The 18,466-nt window shown below is 35.4% G+C and overlaps 1 protein-coding gene across 1 annotated transcript; it reads right to left on the minus strand.

Annotated features, from left to right (window-relative positions):
* Positions 1-600: 600 nt before the first annotated feature.
* LOC127625279 (prolactin receptor-like) lies at positions 601-18,358 on the minus strand. The gene is made up of 9 exons (XM_052100473.1): positions 18,185-18,358; positions 13,514-13,585; positions 12,922-13,054; positions 10,223-10,392; positions 7,595-7,776; positions 5,510-5,651; positions 5,103-5,202; positions 3,130-3,199; positions 601-2,903 (listed from the first exon to the last, which is right to left on the minus strand). Exons 2-9 carry the CDS (start codon positions 13,578-13,580, stop codon positions 2,196-2,198), a joined length of 1,572 nt encoding a protein of 523 aa, XP_051956433.1. The 5' UTR covers positions 13,581-13,585; positions 18,185-18,358; the 3' UTR covers positions 601-2,195.
* Between the last annotated feature and the right edge of the window lie 108 nt (positions 18,359-18,466).

Below are 18,466 nucleotides of genomic sequence, written 5' to 3' on the forward strand. Positions count from 1 at the left end.
CTGCAATATACAGAACATTCCACCATCGGTGCAAGAACGTGAGTTATAAAGCCAATGCTCTCAGTACTCAAACTTCTTACACAACTCAATATTAGCATTTCTTCACATTACAAACAACAAGAATAGGTATTCACCACAAGTCATAGAAAGGACAACAACAACAAAATTGATCGCTTGAATTCTAATTTCAAGGTGCACAAAAAGCTCGTACTTCCATTTTCTTCAGTATGGAGGAAAATTTTATCTGTGTTGTGTTCAGTCAATGTTTGACTTATAGTAACTCTTTACTGTTGCACTGCAGACTGTAAATGTTCCGTGATGGGACCTCCTGACCTGTCTGCATCTACTGCTATAACTAGTTTGTCTGGGGCTTTCAGTAATGATGAAAAACAACATCAAAGGCCTGCCAGACCGTTCTGCTTCTTGACTGATTGCTCTTGTGTTTGGTTAAGCTCTGACATTAGTTAGGCTATGACAACCCTCTTGTGCTGTCATGTTGTGTAGAGTAGTAGGCTTGATTCTTGTTAGTGTCTTTAAGATGACCAAATTGCATAAAGTAGAAGAAGTTTTTGTGAATCAGAATGATATATTCATTGAGACTTGTTTTTTTTTTTTTTTTTTCAGGCAAAAACAAAAATCTCACAGTTTTGGTATTCATAATCATTGTGAATAAATATAGAAAAACTGTTTAATTTTTTTAACTATGTGTGGAAACAGTTTCAGCGAAACTATAAAAACCACAAACAACTTCAAAAGATAATGAGCAGCAAGCATTGAGAATAACTCTCTTGGCAGAATCACGGAAACTCCTTGAGTTTAGTTGGTCTGCTATGGTGAGGAAGTTGAAACAAGGTTTAACAATTAATATAATGATCTTTAGTGGGGTATTTTTTAACAAATGTTGGTCGATGTGTTATGGCTTGGAATATAAGAACGCTGACCATGAAACTGCAGCATAACTGCCACTTTATCTCTTTTTCGACCTTTACGCCAGCTTCCTGTTTTGAAACCATAAGGAGCAAGCCAACAGATTAGAGAAACACCTATACTACTAGTCAAATGTTTGGACACACTCATTCTTTATCAGTACTATTTTAAACATTCTTCATTTATTGTAAAGTCATCAAAACTATTTAGTAAGAACTGCACTGAAATCTTAATTCAATTGTAAACATGGGTTCAAACACAACTGGATTAAGTGAACACAGATTAATTGTACATAATTAAATTAAGTTGAGACCAAATTTGAAAGAATAGTGTTGCATTAGCTAATTTTAAATACGTTTAGCAAGCAGTGAAAATCACTTTGAGTGAACACCATCCGTTAGAAGTCTGAATCCATTTAACATTTCATAGCAATGTGATCATATCACTTTTTTATGACTGTTTTGAATATCACTAGGAGTTTATGCAATTTAATTATGTTCTCATCTCAAGTATACTGATTTAGTATTTTCAAAAGAGCTGCTTACACTTTTTTCAGTGTGGATGTTGTGTGACCAATAAAAAAATATATAATTTATATATTAGTGTCAAGTGGTGAAATATGTACATACATTATTATGAAACCTAAAATATCAAATGCCACAGATAAATATTTACTGAGTGAACCATTATTTCGTTCAAAATTACGGTTTTTGCCTATACAATTTGGAAGCAAATCTACAAGTCAAAAAATAACTATAGAAAGGTGGCAGCATGATTATTTTATTTTCACACAGATATATAGGTCTACTGCCAAAATCAAACCTTCTAGCATTAAATGCCAATTGTGAGTGCATCAAATGTGTATCTTCATTTGTAAAACCCTATACGGTTAAATCCCAGAGATATAGGGTTCTCGTTATGGCTCCAAACAAATCATTATAATAATTTCAGTTTTGTAAAGAAATTCATATTTGGACACAATGTGAATGCAAAACTAAAGCTTTTCAAGCATGAGCCTTTGGATCAAAAGGTTTTTAAGAGCATGAGAAACAGTGTGTCCAAACCTTTGACTAGTAGTGTATATTTCAATTAGTAAGAATTACTTACTCAAAGAATGACCTCTTTTTTTCACACAACAAAGACACAAGTTGCTCCGACTGATAGATTAAACATAAAAGATGCTTTTAAACATTTTAGCAAAAGTGCTTTGACAGATTCCACAGTACAATATGAATATCAATAATAATCCCAGACCTCTTACGTTGAGGTCACAAAATAGTCAAGATCGTCACAGTTTCCAAATATTCTAGAGGATCAGTGGCACCTTCTTTCTCCTCCGCTTTAGAAGCTTTGTCCTCTTTGTGTCCCTGTTCAGGGGAGCTGTCTTTTTGCAGTACAAGGATATTATCCCTCATAACGCCACTGACCATACTGTAATCCTCCCCTACCAGCGCTTTCTCTTCATCCACCACAACGTACCCCGTAAGTCTGGCAGGGGTAATGCTGACTTTTCTCTGGTCATTGTCACATTTACCACAGGAGCTCAAATGAGTGTCGGCTGCATTGTGGTCCTGTGCTTTTAGTTGTAAGCAATTACAATCAACGTTGAGTAGTTTTTGAGTTACTCCCAGGATGCTGAGATGGTCTATGCTGGGAGCACTTAGCTGACTGGATGTAGTCCCAGGGTGGGTTGTTTTTAATATAGGAATGCAGTTCTGAGAATAATGTCCATGAGCAGGAATGCTTATCTGCTCACTCTGTGTGTTGTGTAGTTTCTGTATGTTATTTTGGGGGATCTCTTGAGGATGATCTTTTGGACAGTTCTCGTGGTCCTCAAGATAAGCTTTACCATCACACTCCATTTCCTCATAATTGTCAGAGACCACAAGATAATCCACTTGACGCTCAGTGCCATGGGCTATTTGGGGATAACCCTGGAAAATCAAAGCGCTGAAGATTTCCTCAGATTTCCCACTCTGTGAAATTGACCAAATGAGGAATATCAGTGACTTTTATTGTATTTTAACACCGCTGTTGAAAATGTTCTTTGAATTTCCTCCTACTTTTTAAGAATGAAACAACAACAACTAAATTGCATTAATGAATTCTAGCAATAGGTTAATTAAAATATGATGTCCAAGAAACCATTTCACTTAATAATCTAGAAATGCAAGATGGTAGTTGGTACTCTGTGCAGTGTACCTTAAGGAGCTGAGTGTCTAAGCCATTGATCTTCGGTTTTGGAACTGGTGGCAGTAAAAAATGCTTCACACTAGATGGGGAGATTAAGAACAGTATGCAAAATGAAAATACATTGAGACTTGCGGCAGGGTGGGGGGACGACCCCTTAATAATACAATTCTTATAGAAAACTGGTAATGTATAGTATATTATATATTAGTAACAATTTAATGTGCAGTTTTTTAATAACACAAAATGTTCTGCAAAAGTATACCCAGTCAATTTGAACTTTATATTATTGTAATATAATACTGAATAATAATATAAATTATTATTACTACATTAAGAAATTACAAAAATATATTACAACTGTATTATAATAAATTATTATTATTATTATTATTCAAGCAATACTTGAATACATGACTCATTTAATTGCCAACAAAATCCTTCATCAGCCAACAAATAAATGATCATCTAGGGCAGGGGTGTCAAACTCGGTTCCTGGAGGGCCACAGTTCAGCAGTGTTTAGCTCCAACCCTAATTAACCCTATTAAACCCACCTGAAGCAGCTAATCAAGGTCTTCAGGAGTGCTTGAAGATTATAAGGAGACATTTTGGAGCAGGGCTGGAACTAAACTCTGCAGGGCAGCCCTCCAGGAACGGAGTTTGACACTCCTGATCTGTGACAATGCATCTATGTGAACTTTTGCAGTTAATCCAGGATGGACTTCAAAGACATTAGTCATTAATCTTACAGTTCATACAAAATCTTTGTTTAAACACAGGACCTTAATGCTTACTTAATTTACAAATGTATAACCGTGACTTGCAATGCACATATATAACTAATATTGGCATTATATTCATGATGTTATTCAGAGGAGAACTGGCCCTCACAGTGATTCTGGTTTCTCCCAAGGTTATTTTCTCCATTAATCAACATCTTATGGAGTTTTGTGTTCCTTGCCACAGTCGCTTTCAGCTTGTTCACTGGGATTATTAATACAATTATTATTTAATTTCTATACACCGTTTACAATCATATTTAATCAAACTACACCATGATCACTAAGACTTTATAGATATTAAAGGTTAATTTTATTTATTTTGTTAATGCATGATTTCCTGTAAAGCTGCTTTGAAATGCTTATTAAATAAAAATGACTTCTCTAATAATTTCTTAACTGTGCATTGCTTTTGGGCCTGGTTAAACCCTCAAACCTTTATTTTGGCAGAAAACTGCATAACTTTCTGTCTGACGTCACGTTAACAATAGCCTTTGAATGAACACCTCATTCCAAATATGGTGAAATGCTCATCTCCTCTTCTGTCAAAAAAGCCCCCTGGTGTCAAAGGGTTGTTTTCGATTTGTATAGTTACTTGTAGTGGTCAATTAAAGTGAATTTGGAGCCCTTAACCGACTTAAACGCAACACATCTGTTATTCTGTGCACGAGATGAAATAAGTTTAAATGCGGTTAAATATTCACAAAAGGTTTATTTCGATAGATTATTCAGCCCTACACAATGCAATAAAAAGATGTGTTATTTTTGCTGTATTTCAATTTACGTGCTCTTATCTCATCACATTCAATTCAGACTGCAATCTCACAACCCGGGTATCATTCCTTTTGTTGTGGTGCTGGAGATTCAGTAGCGGTGGAGTTTCATGGTGTTACACAATATCAGTTGATCACTTAAAGTGTAAAATATATATTACAGCAGCATAAATTGATTGTTCCAGTCCTGGATTGCTGATTGGTCAATACAGTGTTCTACACATGCTAAAGTAAACAATATAGTAACAGCTATGATCCGAAACACCTGTTCACCCTGCTATGGTGAACAGGTCTCTGTGCAGCATCCAACTATTAATGAACCTCAGCAGTAGGTAGGCTTATATCAGAGACTATATCTTCTAGCAGAAGGGTGGTTCTTGTTTGAGGAAAACGGTAGTATCTTTCATGTGTAATCATAGAAATCATGCTTACTTTTTCTTCTTGACCACCAGCATTCCTGCAGTCAGGAGGAAAATGAAGCCTGTTAGAGTGACGGCAAAAATCAGAACCACATTCGGTGTATCCGAGGTTTCTACAGTAGAAGAAACACAAAGTTAAGACCTAATTAAACTTTACTTTTTAATACCTTCAATTGTATTTGTTTTTGTTCACCACCTTTTAATGCAGAAATAGATAAGACAGCAATATTTAAGTTTAGGACTTTTTTGTTTTTTTGTCTTAATGATTTCCAAAAAGAGAGAGACTTAACATTTATAGGCAAAAATATTTGTTTTATTTATTTTAGCTGAGTCACTGTTACGTAAGGGAAAATGCTGAGTAATGTAACACAATAGGTGGAGGTGTGAAAGATTGAATTTCTGTTGCTGGTATAATCTTACTGTCTGGAATCTGGATAAAAGCGGAGGGGCCCCATTCACTCCACAGTCCTTGGTCTAGTTTGCAGCGCACCTGCGCAATGTAGTTTGCTCCAGGCTGAGGACTGTAAATCCTCAAATCCAACTGTTTTCCAGCATTGTATGACTACAGACAAAATAATAAAAATTTGAAAGGAATATTCCGGGTTCAATTCAAGTTAAGCTCAATCAAAAGCTTTATGGCATAATGATGATTACCACAAAAATTCATCTCAACTCATCCCTGAATTACAGTGAAGCACTTACTTATGGAAGTGAAGGAAAACATTGAAATACTTAATTTTGTCTAAAGAATAGCCACAAGATATAAACTATGTTTGATAACAACATGATTTTAGTGTGATAAAATCAATTACTATCCTTTTCTTTGTAAAGCTATATGCAATTTTCTTTTGTTGCCCTGATAACGACTGTAAAAACGATGATTTATACAACTTTAAAGCTTAACGCATTTTAAAAGAAGCTTTTATAAAACTTAATTGTGTCTGACTGTAACCTCCGTTTCTGCTCTTTTTAAAGAAAAAGGACTAAATGTTTTTGTTCATCAACAAATGCTGTGGATTGATCTGTACTTGTATAGAAATATGAATATTCCTTTTAAGATTTGTTCCAATCCTAAACATTAGATATATTTTACAGGTAGCACTGTACTAAAAGATTGTAATAGTTAAAAATGAACAGTGAATACTTTTACATAATTTATTAATATTGGTTCATGTTAATTTATACTATATACTTTATATACTAATAATACTGTTTGTAATTTTTGCAGTTTTGAGTTTAGTGTTGCTTTGATGCCATTTCAGAATCTGTGTGTGTGTGTGCGTGTGTGTGTGTCTGAATAGTATAACGATAAAAAAATGCCAAAATTGATGACCGAAAAATGTCAATCAAACTGTGGTCAGAAGCCTCCCGAAAACAGAGAAATCAATGGTAGTTACAGAAGTAACTAGAATGGAAGAGGAAGGGTATAAGGTAAGGGCAGTCAGCCAGTAGTAGCAGGGGTGCTGGACCATATGGGAGGGGACATCTGATAGACTGTTAGGATGGGCTGACTTGTGGAAGGAACACCATGCCAGGCTAAGTTTTCTAATAAAATCCACCTATGATACCCTACCAAGCCCTGGGAATTTGTCTCTGTGTTATGTAGTATGGCAAAGAGGACAGTTGCCGCCTCTGTGAGGCTCCAAGAGCAAACTTGCAGCTCATATTAGTTTGGTGCAAGACTGCCCTGGCACAAGGACAGTACAGGTGGCAGCATGATCAGGTCCTGCAAAAGCTGGCAGAGAGCATATAGGTGCATAAAGTAAAGGCAAACAAAGGCAGCCATGCTCCACAGAGCCAGGGTGTTGATTTTGTTAAAAAGGGAGGTGCTGCACAAGGCACAGCACTGAGGGAGGCCAGATCAATCTTGGTGCCTGGAAGTGATTGGTAATTTCCTACCAAGGTTGCCATTTACATCCTTTAGGCCAGATATGGTGTTGTGGTCGACTTCAGCTAGGAAAATAGTAATGATTAAGCTTACTGTTCCATGGGAAGAGGGTCTGGAGACAGCCTATGAGAGGAAGAAGCTAAAATATGCTGATCTGGCCGCAGAGTGCAGCGAAAATGGATGGAGGACTGCCACCTACACTTTTGGTTCTTTAACCATTATAAATATATATATTGTTTTTGTGTGTCACTATTTATAAGAGATGGATTAAGGAATACTAAAGATGTGTGGGCACAACTCCAAAATTAGATGAGGTTCAGGGGTGGAATGAGGTCCTGGGTCTCTTAAGACCCGAGGTATGCATTCAAGGGTTAATAAATGTAAATAAAAAAAAAAAAAAAAAAGTACTTTCATAATACCCAATTTATTAATGTTTACGCAGAAACTTATTGTGAAGTGTCACCATTTTATTGTTCAGCAATTGTAATTTTACAGGGTATCAAAACTTTTAAATGCAACAATAAGTTTCTTGAAATAGTGTCAAATAAATTCATAGACAATTTAAAAACATAAGAGCATTTTTCAAATGTTCAACCTTGAAGCTATTAGGATCTCACCTCCCAATCACTGTACTCCTCGTCTTTGCTGTTCTCTATTTTTATGCGAACTTCATATTTAATTGTGACCCAGCCTGAACGTGTGTCTGCATCCTGGGGGGGCTGCCACTGCACCAGGAAGTAAGGGCTGTTCTCGCTTTGCATCAAAGTCACATTCATATTCTTTGGGTGGTGAGGCTGCACTGTGTGGAAAATGTGACTCATGTTAAATTCCATCAAATTGAACCGACATGGTGTTCCATTAGAATCAGTGAGCAGCAGCTGAATAGTGATTGCAACACATTTACTACAAAAGGAAATAAACAGAACAGGATCTGCGTCTGCAGTTAGACTAATTGATTATTTTTACAAATATAACTTTAAACCAGGTTAATCCTTCAGGAAATATCAGTATAATATAGTAAATGGTAAAACCTTCTTAAGTATTGTAACAGAGGCTTTTGTTGGGATTAGGGACAAACAGAGATGGGTTGTGTTATAGAGATAGTTTACCCAAAAATGTTGTCGTCATTTACTCACCCTCATGTCCATTGAAACCTCAATGACTTACCATGGAACACAAATGGGTTATTTAAAGCAGAACGTCCAAGCTGCTCTTTTTTCCAATTCAGTGAAAGTGAATGGTGGCTACTGTCAAGAAAGATTTTCTGTGAATAATGACTTATTGAATCTATTAATAAATAAGGAATCTATTCCTTACTGAAAGCTATCATATGGCTTCAGAAGACTTGGAATATAGTGCAGAAGTCGTATGTACTTCTTTTATGATGCTTTTTTGTCCTTATTAGAGTTTGACAACTAGTGTCAGAAATTTACTTTTACACCTGGATTTGATTTTCAGGGACATTTTTAACCTTTTATGAGGGCATATTTTTATATAACCATTTAAAACAAATTTTGTCTCATCTGTTTATATCAAATACTTCAGTTTAATGTATTCATTAATATAAATTCTCAAAGATTTAACATATTTCATATTAATATTTTATTCCATAATATGTAAAACTAGGACTATAATAGAATATTATGAACTTGATCAGATGTCAAAATACAAATCAAAATAATTCTTCATGATGGCATTTTTAGCCCCTGTATTTTTAATTTCAGGATTTTTGTCATTTTAAGTGCCGTTTTTACTACGAGCCCTAGTTATGAAAATTACATGGCAATGGCAACATTTTTACAAACCAAAATGACATGCTTCATTATATGTTTGGCTGCAGTTTCCAAGTGAAATATCAAGCGGGGGTGCCAAAAGCAAGTGAAATTATGTTGTAATCAGATGAGGTTTTTAAGGTTAAAAATAGATGGATATTATTAATGAATAAAATATAGCTCCCTAACCTAAACTTTAGCATAAACCTAACCAATAGTGTCCTAAAAGATCAATGAGAGGTGAACAAAACAGACATCCTTACCCTAAACCCACACCTAAACCTAACCGATAGTGTTTTAAAAGCAAATTTGACATTTAAAAGCACATTTACTGAAGCAACCACGTCCTTTCATTTTCGTTTCAAGTGTGCTTGGCTGGGATCAAGTCCAACATACTTATCAGTTGAGCTACCCTGGAAGTTAATCATGTTGGAATAAGTGTGTAAATGTAGGTGGGTCTGTAAAACGAGCATTAAAATGTATCATTATTCAAATGATGCGTTCAAGTGGCAAAGAAAACTACGTTTGTAAAAATTGTGTTATAGTAACATTCATTTTTAGAGACAAGGTTGTAAGTTTCTGATGCTGTTGACAACTTATGGTTCCCATTTACTTTAATTGAATGGAAGAGAGCAATGTTAACATTCGTAAAACCTTCTCATTTTGTGTTCCACAAAAGAAAGAAACTCATATGGGTTTGGAACAACGTGACAGAATTATTATTTTTGCTTAAACTATTCCTTTAAGATTAATTGATAAAACACACAAAATTTAATTCTTCATGCTTCCATTTATGCACCTACTTTATTTAAAATCACCCATGTGCCTTAAAGCATCACCTATAGTGCGGATGCGCTGTTTGTTTGTTGGATACTCTACCATGCACCCTACAAACACATTTAAGCAGTCGCATGGGGATATTCGATACATGACTTGAGTTTTGCAGTATGCAAGACACAAACTTGTTCATCCTCTTTGTATTCAGCTGTTCTCAGCCAAAGCTGCATCTAGTGCCACTCAGTATTTTTCCATTCTGTTCAGATGCTATAAAAGTCATCATTGTTTAACTCACAGTTACAGGTGGAAGATCACAGGGGGCATACATGTCTGGCAGTGACAGAATTACAATTTCACTAACATGTTATCTTCCTTGATTAAGGATGACTTGAAAGATTAGACTGTTAATAGGTTTCACCATGAGGAAATTTAGCTGATTTTGCTCTGTGCACACTTATGTAGCAGTAGGCAAATTGTTTATACACTATACTTAGCAAGCAGCTCATTGCAGTGTTGCTCCCATCTTAAGTGTTGTCAAAACAACCCTAACTCTGTGGTAAAACATCAATAACCGCTCCGGCATAGCCAGTATACACTGAGGGTAAATGGGCATATTGCAAGTACATACAACTAAATGCAGTTTTCTTATGCATGTTTATTAGTATGTCAAATTTTAAACACAATAAATGAACTAACCAATATCCATAACATCTACTTCCACAGATTCTGAGTAGGCTTGTCCCAGTGCATTGGAGGCCACCACTGTGATGTTGTATATGATCCAAATAGATGTGTGTCGTTTATCAAAATAGCAGGAATTGTTCCCAGCTTTATGATAATCTGGACATTCAAAGACTTCAACAGAGCTGCAAAAGCAATAAGGTTGTTGAAAGGTTTAAACGTATATCTTTTGGACAGCAGATTAACTAAAATAGGAGATTTATTGTTTTTATAATATATAAATACAAATTCACATTCTATGTAGTGTGTGTTTATATGCTGGCGGCCAAAAGTTTGGAATAATTTGCAGATTTTGCTGTTTCGGAGGAAATTGGTACCTTAATTCACCAAAGTGGCATTCAACTGATCACAGAGTATAGTCAGGACATTACTGATGTAAAAAACAGCACCATCACTATTTTCCAGCAGCTATAACTCCAACACTTTGTCCTTGAGTAATCATGCTAAATTGATAATTTGGTACTAGACAATCTCTTGGCATTATATAAAACACTGCTGAAAGCTGTTTGGTTCATTAAATGAAGCTTAACATTTGTACCAGGTTCATGTTCAACAGTAAAGAGAAGACTCAGGGGTGCAGGCCTTATGGGATGAATTGCAAAGATAAAGCCATGTTTGAAACAGAAAAACAAAAAGAAAAGGTTAGAGTGGGCAAAGAAACACAGACATTGGACAACAGATAATTGGAAAAGAGTGTTATGGATCTTAACCCCATTGAGCATTTGTGGGATCAGATAGACTGTAAGGTGTGTGAGAAGTGCCACGACAAGACCGCCACATCTATGCCAAGTGCTACAGGAAGTGTGAGTATCTGGACAAACTGACAGCTAGAATGTCAAGGATCTGCAAACCTGTCATTGCTGCATGTGCAGGATTTTTTAATGAGAACTCTCTGAAGAAGTTCAGAATTTTTTTTTTTTCCTTAGTTGTACATTTTTTTAATAACTTGTAATTTTTCATGTTATTATTTCCTGATTAAACATTGTGATCAGTTGAATGCCATTTTGGTGAATAAAAGTAACAATTTCTTCTATAAGAGCAAAATCTGTACATTATTTCAAACTTTTGGCCACCAGAGTGTGTGTGTGTGTGTATGTAATACAAATTTACAGTAGAATGAAACATGATCATCTTGTAAAAGAGCTAACAGTAACTGTGCATGTTGCACATACAAATGAGATATTTTATTAATAAATGAAATAAAGCCACTATTGACCTGTTTCACGTGAATTCACTGTATGGCCGCGCTGCCATGTTTGTGAACAAATTTCCATATAATTTAACTATGCTGCACTGTGGGATGCAACAAAAGTCAGCAAAATTATTGTTTCAAGTTATAAATCTTGGGGCGGCTGTGGCTCTGGTGGAAGAGCGGGTCGGCTCCTAATTGCAGGGTTGGTGGTTCGATTACCGGCCCACACGATTCCACATGCCAAAGTGTCCTTGGGCAAGACACTGAACCCCAAGTTGCTCCCAATGGCAGGCTAGTGCCTTGCAAGGCAGCTCTGCCGCCATTGGTGTATGAGTATGTGAATTTGTGATTGGGACACAGTGTAAAGCGCTTTGGTAACCGCTAAGGTAAAAAAAAAAAGTGCTATATAACTGCAGAACATTTGATAATGTGGTATTGCTGTTTTCTCCAAAGTTAAGGAGCGATGAAGGGAGAGAGTACGAATAAAAACACTTGTCGGTGTTTGCTCATTTATTCAGACAAATCAGTTATCTGTACACATGCCAATTATATTTATAACATTATAGAGTCGGATACAATTAAACTGGAAATGCGCATGGGACGATGTTATTCATAACACCCATATTGTAACACATTGTAATAAGTAAAGAAGCACTATAAATTTAAATATACAGTTCTACATATTTAATGTGTATATACTAAAGTTAGTCAATAAACAACACATCATAAGATTATGATGCACAAACTTTATTCACACCACCAGACTACAATGTAAACATTAGTCATATACACTAAAATACCTCCGTTGCTTTCTGTGTATGCTTCAAGAGTTAAAAGCAGCTCTTATATTCATACAGACGGGTTCATCACAGACTTTTTGTAATATTGTGTCCAAATCGGAGCAGAAAACAACACGAAAATGTGTAACTTCTGAATGAGAGATGTTTACGGTGATGTACAGAGAGGTGCGTACACTCGCTGTTCACACATCATAGTCGCTGGCGTACGGAGGTAAATCGTGAAAACGGTATATAATGCCTGCAAAAGTCAAATTTGGCAATATTTGCACTGACTTGAGACCTGTATACACCTTTCTTGTGACTTGGCATGGATCAAAAGCTATTTTTGATGCTTTTCTTGATATTGCTTTACAGGTGTTTTTCCATTGACCACCATTACTTTCTCCCGCTGATGGTCACAAATACCATTTGCGGGGAAAAAGTGACGTCACTGAAACAGGTCAATAGTAAAGTGTGTTATTAAGTTCACATTGTGGCAAATATCTGTGTTTTACTAAAATCAATCCGTTTCCATCTAAAACAATTCTCAATATATCGGGTTTAGGTAAAAATAAATAATGGATTAAATTTTATTTTTTTTTTTAAGTATGGCAGCTGTATAAGACAGCAGTAAGATAAGAGGTGTAATAATGAATTGTGTGAGTCAACTCAGTTGAACTCACCTCTCTTTTCTGTAATATAGGTGGTAGCTGGTGGGTAATCCACCTGTTGATCCAGGCTCCCACCAGCAAGTAAAGGTCTCTTTCTCAGGTGAACGACATCTTGTAAGTCTGGGCCTCCCTGGTGGAGAATTGCCTGTGGAGATATGGTATGTGAAGAGTGTGACTCATGTTATTACACGGCTGTCTGGAATTCTTAATTCTGATTGGTCAGTCACAGCATTCTACAGTCAAATATAAATGACTAAACTTTTCTAAATATCCTACTGCAGCTGTGTTCCATATCTCTCAAATCGCTCCATGTTCTTTTTCTGCTTACATAATGAAATAATTTAATAACTCAAATCAATATTTCATGTCTACTTATTTACTTTTGTGGTATGTAGCCATGCAAGACCAGGGCTTCCTGTTCACCTTGACAGGGTTTATTTTGCCATAATGACCGGATGACTGTTCATTTCCCTTTTGAGATGATCAGTCAACAAATGTGTTCCAGATCATTAAATAATAGATTGTTTAAAAAAAATAAAAAATAAAAATACCATCTAGTTTCCTAAAAAGACATTAGTTGAATCTGAATAGATTCCTCACTTACACATGCTGTGTGGGACCCAAGAGAGGAGCCACATTAGAGTCAGTGCCTGTTCTGCATCTCTCCACATTTTTCCTGCATGAGAATATGTTCACAAAGTCAATAAGATGTCTACACCAAACACGTTACGTGCCACCTGTAGAGTTTGTGTGTACTTTAAACATGAATCTAGACATGCTAAACAACCACTTAGCATGTGTAAACAGTAAATACCTCCTGATCACAACAACTGAATGAAGTATGTTAAAAGGTCGTTATGTGAAATTTTACTCCACTCTGGGGCAATTTTGGGCTGCCACCTGCAATTTTTCACACTCATATTTAAAATCTCACCCTTTACACATACTGTGGACTAATTGACATAAACGTCAAATTTTATCAGATACTCCTCCAAAAAAAAAAAAAAAAAGACAAATAAAGTGTTTAGTTTTTTATTTTACATCTTTTTTGTTGTCTTAAATTTGTAAGCATGTAATTATGGTTCAGTTCACTCCATCTCTGTCCAGTATGTCTTATTTTATTCCACTATATGGCAGCAAGTACTAGAATTTGTGTTTTTCCTCTATCACCTTTCATCATATCTTGGCCTCTGAGTGGACTAGAAGCTTTATCTAAATGTCATTCGAAAGCTGAAATCCTAACCTTATTTCATAAATAATGGCCATGATGACATTAGAGGATTTTTGTCTTGACAATGAGATGTTGCAACATTTTAAATTAAGTCTCAAGGCGCCTTTAAGAGCAGCAAAACCACTAACACTGAACCTGAAAGTTAGACATGAATGTCACAAACAAATATATTATAGGCAGAGCATAGATGAGATAAGTTACTTCAATGATTTACTTCTACTTCATTTAAACTCTAAGAATTACTTTTGATGATGTAACATAATTTGTCATGTACATTTATTTGGATTAAATAAAAAATGTAATTGAATAAAACAAGTTGATTTAGATGTTGTCACATGAAGCACATATTTTTTAGGTTTACTGTGGAAGAATTTTTATATAGGCATGTAAGATGTTTTATTAATATATGTATATTTAACAGTTGTGCATCATTGGCACAAACTCACATTATTAGCCTACTAAACGCTATATGAATATATGTTTTATAAAAAAAAAACATTTGTCAGGTAATCTACACTATTATTATTTATTTTCTCCCCTTTTCTCCCCAATTTGGCATGCCCAATTCCTAATGCACTCCAAGTCTCCATGCACAACTCACCACGTGTCATCTACCCAGAAGTATTTAATGTCAACAACCCAAATACAGCATTGAATACAGATTGCACATACCTTGTTTTTTTTCCCCCAATTTGGAATGCCAAAATCACTACAAGTCCTCATGATGGCATAGTGACTCGCCTCAATCTGGGTGGTGGAGGACGAATCTCAGTTGCCTCCGCGTCCGAGACCGTCAATCTGCACATCTTATCACCTGGCTTGTTGAGTGCGTTACCACAGAGACATAGAGCGTGGAGGCTTCACGTTATTGTCTGCGGCATCCACGCACAGCTTGCCAAGTTCCCCACCAAGAGCGAGAACCACACATTATAGTGACCATGAGGAGGTTACCCCATGTGACTCTACCCTCCCTAGCAACCGGGCCAATTTGGTTGTTTAGGAGACCTGGCTGGAGTCACTCAGCATGCCCTGGATTCGAACTCACGACTCCAGGGGTGGTAGTCAGTGTCAATACTCGCTGATATACCCAGGCCCCCACCTACACTATTATTGAATTATTTTGAATAATATTTAATGTTTCATGTGGTAAAATCTAAATTAATTGATTAAACATGTCTACACGAAGTTACACCAGCAAAAGTAAATTTTACGAGTCAGATCAAGTAGAAATATCTTTTTTAGCAAACAAATGCACGTATACACTTTTACACTTTTGAAACCGCCTCAGATGAAAATGCACGCACACATTCTGATCGCAGAAGAGATGATTAACACAGAACTGAATGTATTTCTGGAAGGATGGTAAGGTTACACATTAGAGTTGGGCATGGCAAATGCAGGTACAGAAAGGTCACTTAATGAAAAAGTTACAGCCTTGGAGAAGGATGTCTTTTCAGAAAGACAAGCACAATGAATTTGCTCTGTTTTTGGATCATTTTTTATAAAACACATTGTTGCTAAATAGCCATAACTTGTAGTGTGCACATTTTGTCCATATTAAACATTTCTATATTTGCGTATTTCAGTTTCCTTGCATTGGTTTGTCTTTATATACACCCTAACAAACAAGTGATTAAAATGCCAAGGACTAGGTAAAAAATTAACTCAGAGGTTAACTCAATGACCTCACAAGTATAAATCTATTGTCTGCAGTACAGTCCTTTTATCTTCAATGACCAATATTACATGCACTTATTGAGGGAAGTGGATTAAAAAAAATGTTTTGGTTCCTTGTTGAAATAAATTTTTGAACTATGTAACGCAATTCTTAAATTTTTGTCACAACCCAATTTCATTGTGTGCAATCGATTTTAATTTGTAAAATGGAAGGTCACTTAATCATTTGCATTGGGACAACTTAAATACTTCTCATTGGCCATAACCAGATGTAAGTGTGATGTCAAACTCAGGTTCCCAGCATGCAACATGGCATGGGAAAACTTCAAGTTGATGTCTTAATATTTGCTTTTTGTTGAAAAACTATAATTGATGAGTGTCACTGTTATTGTGGTTTTTGTGTTGGATATTAGGACCATGATTGCTTGGTTGGAAAGCTTGAAATGAAAAGTAATTGGCAAGATCTCTCTTTCACTTACAGTAACAAATGTTTGACAAAAAAAACAGAAGTGGTATAAATTAAATCACCGTAACATAATTAAAGTGAACATTTTTATTTAGCAGATGTGACTAAATTAATTTAAGTTTGTTTAACAAAACATGCTCAAATTAATTCAAATAAATGTGTTTTTGATTAACAAATTCAATTTAGTTGCGTGAAAAATTTCCTTGCTTTTATTAAAGGAATATTACAGGTTCAACAAAAGTTTAGCTCAATCGTCAGCATTTGTGACATAATAAAGTATTTTGACTTGTACCTTTTTTAAAAAAAAAGGCAAAAATTTGGATTGCAGTGAGACACTTACAATGGAAGTGAATGGGGACCATTCATAAACGTTAAAATACTCACTGTTTCAAATGTATAGCCACAAGACATAAACAGTATGCATGTTAATATGATATTAGTGTGATAAAATCACTTACAAACCTTTTCTGTGTAAAGTTATAACCGATTTGGCATGAGGATGTAATGTCAACAAACCCTAAAATGACTAAAAACAACTTTACAGCTCAAATAATACATGACTTTTAACAGATATATTAGTGTAAGTGTTTTTATAAAATTATAAGCTTCACATTTCTGCCTTCAAAACCCCTCCAAAATGGCCCCCATTCACTTCCATTGTAAGTTACTCACTGTAACCCAGATTTTAGCTTTTTTTTTAAAGGAGGCAGGAATCAAAATACATTTTAGTGATCATTTTTGTGACATTATGCCACAAATGCTGTCGATTGAGCTCAACTTGTATTGAACCCAGTTTATTGAACATTTTTATTCTCTGAGTGTGGGTTAAAGTCCAGCTTTAAATGCTTCACTTTGAAATGATCTTGCTATTTTAAATCCAGACAGCGATAAAATAGTTATTTTCATCTTGACATTATATACAGAATATATATTTTAAATAACATTACAGTCCAATATTTTAAATAACATTACATTGCTAAAAGATATAAAGCTATAATTGTGAAATACAATAAAACTAATGAAAAGTGTTCAAGATGTAGCATAAAAGTAGACAAAAGAAATTGCTCATGCAACAGTTTCCCCTTTCTGCGAAACCCGCAAAACAAACACACACAAAATTAATAAATGGGTAAACATTCATCATTAAAAGAGTGAGATAACAAGGTCTCAATGAATAGGTATTTTTCAGCAGCCTCCAAAAAGCTTTACATAAAAATATATTCAATTAAAGTCCATTAAAAAGAGTCTAAAGAAGGTCCAGTCTTTTTGGGTCTCTCCTCAAGAGACCAGTTTTCCAAAGCATTTTCAGCATAACAATGTGATAGCCAAATACAAACACATACTGTATTGCTTCAGTACGCCAAGACAGGTCAGACATGATCCCAGTTGAAATCAGCAGAATCATAATGTACTGATTATTTTGGGGAGAGAGATTATGTCATAGCCAATGGATCTATTATCTTCTTTAAACTGCACTGTGAAAAATATTTTTCAGTTCATCTGAAACTGCTTCATGTGGAATAGCATCTAAATTAACTGGTTTTGTTGAAGTAAAACAAATATGAGTTTTTATCAATGTTATGCAATTATGAACACAAACAATATAAAATAAGAACAAATGGCATTTAACATAACACATGAAATATATATATATATATATATATATATATATATATATATATATATATATATATATATCAAGTATAATGCGTACAAGCATTGGAAAAATTTACATTTAAAGCATGCTATATCATTTTACTTCTACTTTTGGTTACATGTTATTCCTGTTTAACTGTGATCTGACAGATAGTCGCAAACAACGTTATGTGCGCAAATATAGATCATCAATTCTCTGCATTATAAACATTGTATTGAGTCGTAGCTCTTTGAAGGAGACTCACCTGGATCTGCCAAACCCTCGGGATTAAAATTTTCCCATCTTCTGCTTCCGTGCTACATTTTGAACTGATCCGCTGTGAAAACAGTTTTTGCGAACCGACGTCAAGAGACAGTGCAGTATGACAAACACACAGTCAACTTGTTGATATTGCAGTCCTGCTGAATCTCTCAAGCTAGAGTCCTTTGAGGCGTGGCATAGTGACGTAATCCAGATACACGTTACCTGGCAATGACACACTGCGTGTGAGCACTGCATGTAAATATGATTTACAGTGCAGTAGGCT

This window comes from Xyrauchen texanus, chromosome 3, assembly GCF_025860055.1.
Source record: "Xyrauchen texanus isolate HMW12.3.18 chromosome 3, RBS_HiC_50CHRs, whole genome shotgun sequence".
Taxonomy (NCBI): domain Eukaryota; kingdom Metazoa; phylum Chordata; class Actinopteri; order Cypriniformes; family Catostomidae; genus Xyrauchen; species Xyrauchen texanus.